The sequence below is a fragment of the Zingiber officinale genome, chromosome 10B (genome assembly GCF_018446385.1).
Source record: "Zingiber officinale cultivar Zhangliang chromosome 10B, Zo_v1.1, whole genome shotgun sequence".
NCBI classification, from domain to species: Eukaryota; Viridiplantae; Streptophyta; class Magnoliopsida; order Zingiberales; family Zingiberaceae; genus Zingiber; species Zingiber officinale.
In genome coordinates, this window is record NC_056005.1 from 43,722,475 (window position 1) to 43,731,892 (window position 9,418).

The 9,418-nt window shown below is 33.8% G+C and overlaps 1 protein-coding gene across 4 annotated transcripts in view; it reads left to right on the top strand.

Moving 5' to 3' along the window:
- The window catches only part of LOC122029424 (mediator of RNA polymerase II transcription subunit 8-like), a 42,989-nt gene extending 33,856 nt beyond the window's left edge, over nucleotides 1-9,133 (top strand). For 2 of the 4 annotated variants that reach the window (XM_042588405.1, XM_042588402.1), the window contains 2 exons: nucleotides 3,130-3,190; nucleotides 8,643-9,133. In XM_042588405.1, the coding sequence (XP_042444339.1) occupies nucleotides 3,130-3,190; nucleotides 8,643-8,815 (234 nt within the window). In that variant the 3' untranslated portion in view covers nucleotides 8,816-9,133. The remainder of the gene's footprint in view (nucleotides 1-3,129; nucleotides 3,191-8,642) is intronic. The other 2 variants (XR_006125054.1, XM_042588401.1) reach the window with 2 other exon arrangements.
- The last annotated feature ends 285 nt before the right edge of the window (nucleotides 9,134-9,418 follow it).

Sequence of the window (9,418 nt, forward strand, 5' to 3'; positions counted from 1 at the left end):
TATGATTATAATTATTATGATCCTATATCATATTTAATCTTTTCATTTTTTATTTGGACAACATGTATAAATAAGCCCCCTTGGCTATAATAATAAAATCATCCAAAATAAAAAATCTCTATTCTCTTTCATGGTATTTCCGCAAAATTTGAAGAAAAGATTTCAAACATTTTTTTTCTATTTTTTGTGACTTTTTAATTTTTATTATTATTATTTTTTTTTTGCAAATTGACGCTACAAATCACAATCAAATCAGAAAAAGGGAAAATAAAAATATGTAGGAGCGCCGAGGAACAAAATACAACAACAAGACTTAAGGGGAAAAAAAGAGTGAAAGCTTGAATCATCGGTGCACGTTACTAGCATTTCGATGAGTCTAAGACCGTCGAATCTCAGTGCATACTTGTCTTGTGCTATGCCTCAATCTAGATCCCATAGTAATTTTTTTCAATGATCTTGATTCCCCTTTGATGGAGGCGGAGGGAGTGGTCGCAGCGATCAAAGTGGTAAAGGAGGCGACTAAGTATGCTGCAGTGAGGAAGAAGGGAGGAGCAACCAATGATGTTACTGATATGTGAAGAGGGCAACAGAGTTAGTTGCTGCTACTCGTGGTTGGAGCTTGAGGCGCTGGTAGAGAAAAGGAGGAATGGAAGGAGAAGGCGGTGATAGCAGTTTTGGGAGAAATCATGCAACGAATATAAAAGAAAGATAGGGGAGAAAAATGTTTCTTTAAAGGAACAAGATGTGGGGGGGGGGGTGTGGTTTAGGTGTCTCATGGTGTGACAATATTGGAGCGACATACCTTTTCATAAATTCAGTTTTTTCATGCTCGTATCAAGCATGTGGAGATTGATTTTCATTTTGTCTGAACGAGTGATAACTCGACAACTTTCAATTTTTTATATCTCTACAGAAGATTAAATTGACATATTCACTAAGTCATTATCCATACAACGTTTTAACAAGTTGGCAATTAAACTCAACGTTGAGTTTGCCGAGGGTAATGCCCAAGGAGAAGAAAGGGTCATTGAAGTATCCTTCCATACTTTCATTTCTTCCTTATCCAAGCATTCAGAAAAGAAAAAAAAAAATCCTTCCTACAAATCAAACTTTCCCATTCTTCTCTTTCCTTCCCCCTTTGCTGCTCTACTTTTCACTCTCTTTTTTCTTGTATTTTTTTCCAAATATAATAATAATAATAATAATAATAATAATAACAATAATAATAATAACAACAACAACAACGGCTAAATGGTGTTCAAACCGTTGATTCACAGTTATTTTGATATAGGGGGACTAAAGCAAATGTTATTTGAAAGTGAAGGTTGAACCTTAGTAGCATGGTTTGGAATCTTATATCGTGTCGTGCGAAATGGTCAAAATATATTATTCTAGTAAATCGCCAAAACTCGATATCACTTAGCACCAAGGTTCAAACTCTTGAGTCATGTTGTAGTTGTAGTTTTTGACAGGAAATATACCGTTCTAGTATCATGCTGGTGAAAGAGGTTGTAGGATGTAATGGCAGCAAGAATAACAATTATGGATAATGATCTCGAATTTATTTCAATCAATCAAGATTTACAACATCATAATTAAGATCAACACAAATCAATAGTAAAAGATAATATTTCCAATTTTATCATATTCATTGCTATGATTATAATTATTATGATTGTATACCATATTTAATCTATCCATTTATTATTTGGACAACATGTATATATAAGTCCCTTTGGTTGCAATAAAAAAGTCATCCAAAATAATTATTCTCTATTCTCTTTCAAGAGGAAGGAGGTAAATTTACCATAATGATATGTGATATGGGATGTAGCGAACAAGCCCAGGAAACACGTAGCAGTCAAAGTCAAGGGAAGGTGGCGATCAAAGTCAAGGGGAGGTGATAACCAGCGCGTCATTTTCAGCGAGACTTCGCCCCTCACCCAGTTCTAAGGCCTTCAATTGGAGGACGACCAACCCAAGAGTCGATCGGACTCAAGGGATCTAGTTCTTCACTCTTGTGCTAAGACACCTAGTATATATCCGGTCATCCATGAGCCGATCGGGTTTAAGAGATGACTGGTCTACTATAAGGCTGATTAGTCATATATACAGGTTCAAGTGACCTAACTGTCCATTCTCAAAGTACAGGTCTTGCAACATGTGGTTGGTCAGTCCTAAAGCCGGTCGAACTTAGAGGGCTCAATGCCGAGACAAGTCTTCCATCATTCGACATATTATGATAGCATATTCTCTTAACCACCTCATTAATAGTGTAAATTACAAAGGGGGTGCACATATGGGTAACGGAAGATTCCTCGGACGGTGACTGTACATTTCCTTGGCTATACGTCTTCCCTTACTCGACAACTTCCGACACCCAACATTCCCTGTCACCTCATGATTGCGGAGGTTATGAGAGGTGGTATATAAAAGGGGTTCTCTTTGTCGGTCAGGTACACTTTTACAGCCGTCTCACTTACGCGCATGCATCTACTGTGCATTTTCCACTTTTCGCTCGACCATTATACTGACTTGAGGGTGGAGTGTCTACGCTAGGGACCTCTTCCCTAGTTCTCACCCTAACATTTTGTTGGCCCTTTCGTGTGTGTGCGGACGAGGGGGCACCGGGAGCCCTTTTTGCTCCAGCTCATAACCCTTTCTCCCGTTCAAATCTTCTCCTAGTCAACAGCAGTGACAACTGCCCAGCACATCATCTCCGTATCTTTCAGACAAGATCAATATGTTTCAACAATTTTGCCTCACATGGTACAAGATTTAAAATCCAACGTCTTCTTCCTATGCTTATTTCTTTGTTTCTTCAGTTCTAATCCATTATTGACACCATGAATTGAAACATCGACTTGATATCAAAATAGTATCATTTCAATCAAAGACCGAAACTTCAGCACGGTTCGAGATCTTGAACCTTGTTTGGTAGACCTTCTAAAAATAGTGGATTCCATGGTCACTATCCTTTTACAAATTATTATAGTTTTCAATGTTTTTGTGCTAGTTCAGGATTTGTAAGTAGTCTAACCATAAAACTATTTTGCATATGAGTAATGCCTTGTTTAAGTTACGTGGAATCTTCTCTTGTTTTCATTACTTTCTTTGTTGTCTTTGTAGTTTGGTCTAACTGGTGGGCACCTGCAAAGGAATCATCCATCCCAAGTGTTTAATGATCAGAGTAAGTTTTAGATGCTTTAATGAAAAATGTTATGCTCGTGGTGCCAAAATACTATTCTTATTCCTCCCTAAAGTAGATGAAGAATGTTAGCACATTATTCTATGATTGTTTTGCAATCTAACTGGGATCTACTAGGACTGATTTACTTTTTTCTTATTGAAAAATTGCACATCCAAGGTAATATCAAACTATCAATCATAGTATTGTTTGGAAATAATAGCTTGAACCAGCATAAAGTTTCTCCATTCTACTGTGTTATGGGAATCACATTATGTTTTCTGTGAGTTAGATAACCTCATCACATTTTTGCTGCAAGTAATAGATTCAAGGATACTTGACATTTGTAATGTCAACTGTTTGAGTGAACTGGCTAATTATATTGAAGTGTTACTGATAAGTTCGGCTACAAATTGATATAAATAGGCTTGAAAAACTTTCTACTTTATTTGAGATTGTTTTTACATCCTAAAAGATGTAAAATGACATAATGTTGTATTTAATAAACATTATTATTAAGGAACAAATAGAGGTTGATTCATAATAGAAATACATAGTTTTATACATTGATGGGTATAACAATGAACAAACTATTATTTTATTCCATTTTGTTAACAATTAGAATGAAATGGAAATATGATATTTCACCTTCAAATGTATATAAACATAGGAAAATTATTGTTAACTCCACTTGCACGGTCGACTTTGGAGTTGCCATGGCATCAACATGGTGAAAATGAAGGAGAAAGGCGACAACCATGTAAAGAGAGGAAGATGCATTTGACATCACAAAACGATCATGCTTTATGAAGAGAGGAATGGATGATGGCTTTGGCATCTTAAGACTTCTCATTCTCAATCAATTCTACCCTCATTATCATCTTCATGTCTCAATGCAACAAGATTTGTTCTTCTTGGTTACAATTAGGTGTCAACCTCATGTGGCAAGATTTATGTCATTGCTTACTCTAAAATTTCACTCTCTTTAATCTCTTTATCTTTATTATATAATATAAAATTCATCCTTTCTTTCTTCAATAATGGCTATGGTTTAATTTTTGATCTATTCGATCTAATTTTAAGTCTGTAGGTTAGGTTTACTTTTAATTGGTGGAGATCAAATCTTTGCTTGGTTTTTCCTTCTTTTTTAAGAATTGTTCGAACACCATTTGTATCAAATCATATTGAATTAAATTATAGTGATTCTTTTACATTTCATATGAACTTTTGAACGGTTATATCAAAAATTAGATACAAAAGAAGGGGAAAAAGACATCTATAGAATAGCTAAAGGGAGAGAAAGAAAAACAAGAGATCTTAGCCAAATAAAATGTATTAAAGATGAATGTAATAGGGTATTAGTAAGCGATGGAGAAATAAAAGAGCGGTGGAAAAGGTATTTTCATTAACTTTTTAATGAAGGTTTAGGAGACCAACTTAACTTAGGTAATTTAATTAGGTCAAATGAGCATCGAAATTTTAATTTTTATCGTAGAATTCAAACTTCAGAAGTAAAACAAGCTTTAAATGAGATGCACAATGGAAAAGCCATTGGACCAGATGATATTCCGATAGAGGTATGGAAGTGCTTAGGGAAACAAGGTATTAAATGGCTTACAAAATTATTTAACATGATATTGAAAACGAAAAAAATGATCGATGGAGGATAAGTACTCTAGTTCCCTTATATAAGAATAACTATAGGGGTATTAAACTAATGAGTCATATTATGAAACTTTGGGAAAAAGTAATAGAAAAAGATTAAGGAAGGAGACCATAATGACAGTTCATGCACGGAAGGTCGACAATAGAAGCTATTTGTCTTGACAATTAATTGAAAAATAGCAAAACAAGATCTACACATGGTATTCATTGACTTAGAAAAGGCGTATGATAGAGTCCCAAGAGAAATTATATGGAGAATTTTAGAAAGAGAGGTGTTAGCGTAATATATATTGAACTAATTAAGAATATGTATGAGGATGTGACGACTAGAGAGTAACTGAAGCATTTCGATTAAAGATACGCAAACACACAAGGCCCTTATCTTCATTAAATTCAACATATATATTTAAGGAATGTATTTGTCATTTTCATCAGTGTTATCTACTTGCACAAACTTAACTATCATGAATAGGAATATTTTAAGGTTTTAGCTAGTATGATAACGTAAAGACGGAATATATGGAATTTAATGTTAATGATATTAGAAGTAATGAAACAATTGTTAAGATCGTGGAACTAGAGATTTAAATATTTAGGATCTATTTTTGCAAAAGATTGGAGAGATTGAGAGATGTCTTACATATAATACAAGCGGGATGGGTGAAATGGAGGATAGCGTCAGGTGTTTTATGTGATCATCTTAAACTTAAAGGTAAGTTCTATAAAACAGCGATTAGACTTGCTATGTTATATGAGCAGAAGATGAGAGTTGCAGAGATGAGGATGTTAAGGTGGATGTGTGGACATACAAGGATGGACAAAATAAGAAATGAGAGCATTAGAGAGAAAGTAGGAGTTGCATCTATTGAGGAAAAACTCAGAGAGACACGTTTAAGATGGTATGAACATGTACTTAGGATGTTATGAAACTATGATAAACATGCATATAAAACGAGGAAGAGGAAGACAAAAAAAAGACTTGGTTAGCAACAATAAAACAAGATAAAATTTATTTAAATATAGATGATGATATAATAGGAGATAGAGCTCAATGGCGTAAAAGGATTCATACAGCCGACCCCACCTAGTGGGAAAAGGCTTGGTTGTTGTTGTTGTTGTTGTTTTACATTTCATATGTATGACATATCATTTTAAATCTAAATTTAAAACAAATTTGAATTGTATGATTCTAATAACTATGAGTAAAACATACGAGATCTGAATAATTGAATGGTGCAATTCCAACTTTTCAATCAAATGAAACATTCTAATACAAGTGGAAGCTAAGAGTAAATACAATATCATACATGAAAAATACAGATCAAGAATGAGTTATCTGATGGATAATGATGGTAATAGATACAACAATGATAAGAGTAGTACATGAATCATGCATAATTGAACAAATAACCAAAGCAACTAATTAACTGGATATAGTTATCAAGATCAAATTTACAGATAATTAAGGTGTAAATTTAATTTATCATATATCATGGGTAGTCAAAGTTTGAAAATATCAAGAAAGGGAATAATAGGTATGGAAGTGTCTTTTGGTGTCAGACATTCAGCTAATAGAATCCACCATGTTTAATATGGGAATTCACATTAATGGATCTATTTTTCGGTAGACTGAACTTTATGCTATAGTCCAAACCAAAATAGTTATTGGTTGCATTTATGTGTGGTACTAATATGTTTTGGTATCCTCGGACATTCAAATTGACAAAATCTATATAATATGGGAATTTGCATTAATAAATCCATTTGTTGTAGACTCAACTTTATATTGGTGTCCACATCAAAATAGTATTTAGTTGTAATTATGTGTCATAGTACTAGTGTCTTTTGGTGCCCATAGACATTCAGCTGATTGAATCCACCATGTCTAATATGGAAATTCACATATTAATGAATCCTCAACTCTATACTGATCCAAATCCAAATCAAAATAGTGCTTGGTTATGATTGTGTTGTACTGGTATCTTTTGGTATCCTTGGACATTCAGCTGGCAAAATCCACTATGCATAACATGGAAATCCACATTAATGGATCTATTTCCCGTAGGCTTAACTTTATACTAGTGTCCAAATCAAAATAGTGGTTGATTGTATTTATGTGTTGTACTAGTATCTTATGGTGCTTTTAGACATTTGATTGATAGAATCCACTATGTCTAATATAGAAAGTCACATTAATGAATCTATTTCCAGTAGGCTCAACTTTATATTGTTGCCCCCAGGCTACGGTGCAGTGGCAATGATGTTCCAGCGATTCCCAAGCACCCACGGTTCGATTCCTAGCTATGACACACTACAAGAGTAAGATGATAAACCTAGGACGTTGGCTACTGGGCGATGAGATGCTTGCATTTCTAGATTTTTCCTAGTGGTTGGTAGGAAAGTTCTATAAGCCGAATCGGTCAAATCCAGGATTAGTTGGTTCGAAGAACTGGATACCTGGATTATTAAAAAAAAAAGAAAAATTTATATTGTTATCCAAATCAAAATAGTATGTGTGCTGTATTTATGTGTCATGCTAGTATCTTTTACCATCTTTAGGCATTTAGCTAACACTATCCACCATGTCTAATATGGGAGTTCACATTAATGAATCTATTTTTTGTAGGCTCAAATTTATACTGATGTCTAAGTCAAAATAGTATTTGATTGTATTTACGTGTTGAACTAAAACTATGAATGACAATGGGAAAGTAACATACATAATAAAAGTTCTGTAACGAAATATTATTAGAAAAGACATTTAGTGGTTTAGAAATGTTTATAATGACATAAACAGATATTTCATGTGCAATCATAGAGAATAAAACTATATCATGATTTAACAATTTTAACACAAAATGATAAAAACAATATCTTGGTATCATTTGCAATATAAGGTGAGAAATGATTATCTAGACAATAACATTAAACTTCTTTTATTTAATCACTGTCAATTTAATTCTAGAAATACTTTTGTGTACAATTTTTGAATTGTGATGGGGGCGGGTCTGTTTTCACCTACTAAGCATGAACATGATGCCAATGGTAACAATGATGATGGGGTGGGTCTTATTGTGGAGAGGGTGAGAATAATACTTGTGTCCACCAATGCAGATGAATTTTCTTAGGTTTCAAACTTTCACGGCCCTTTAATCTGGTCAGTATTGGTTAATCTGGTCAGTATTGGTGAAATAACCTCCAGTTAGGCTGTTGCATTGTGGAGCTGGTTTGCGATTGTCATCCTCAATTAATAGTTTAATTAATACATATAAATAATCTATTTTCATTGCTAGTTAGGAAACATCTTTAAAATCCTTCAGGAAATAATTTGTAAAGACAAATCCTAAAGATGATTTACCTGTATTCATTTAACAATGATACGTATTTATTATTTAAATGTCACAGTGCTAGTGTTGGCAACCGTTACTTGAGGAAGTTGGATGAAAATCACTTATAATCATGAATGTATAGACAAATGCATGTTAGCAACACTTTGGGAAATTGGTCGGACTAAGATAGGAGATTAGTAATCTATTACTTATAAGAATTAACATAGCTGCCGTATGTGGCTTTCATTATTTCATTTATCTAATTTATTTAGATGAACTTTATCATACCAACCATTTGTTTAATTTCTGTAGATAGTGTTTGTTTTATAATTGTATGGATAGTTGAGTTGATAAGCGGGAACATGGACGTATTTACTACCAAAGAGTTTAAATGCTCCTGATTAATTTCTTCTTACTAATATTTTCCAGTTTGAGTACAAGAGTTTCATTTGTTGTTGCAGTGTTCGGGATGAGTCCTTCAAATCCTGTTAATATGTTGGCAATGCAACAACAGCAACAAGGTGGATTTCGAAACATGTCAACTAACGCCCATGACTTGCAGCCTGGGATGGTTAACCTTCCGAATACAATTCAGAATCCCAACTTTCCACAGCAGCAGCAAAATCAACAGTAGATGATGCATCAAATCAGGCTGAACATTGTTGTCTGCTAACAGTGTCCAATAATGTAGCCATTGCTATCTACCCAACCGATGCGACTAGCTATCACCAAGAAAGTCAGATAACTAGGAGCAATTTTTCTTTTTCTTTTTGTTCCATTTGTTCTTCACGATAATCATCAGCCATGCTACTTTTAATTGGTTGGAGGTTGTATTATCAATTCCTGTCTAACACATTCTACCTGTAAGCTTGAAGCCTCATTGTTTTATTAAAGTTTTCGCACTACTAGAAAAAATGTTTGGTGCTATTTTACTGGATTGTATGAGGAAATAATCTATGCTGAAACTATATTTCCTATTTTTTTTTTATTATTTTATCTGAATTTGCTGATTACATTTCTTTCATTTATTTCACATACTTCAAGGTAACTCTTTTCGCCTCGATCGGTTCTTGCATAGGTTTGTCTTTGTCCTTTGGCATATGCATACTCAATGTCATGGTAAAATGACTCTTTGTCATAGATCATTGTGATTAAAATGGCATTTGCACTCATAATTTTTTGGTTGAGAGTGGACAAGTAAAAAATTCCATTCAAATTAAGTTAGTTCGATATTCTA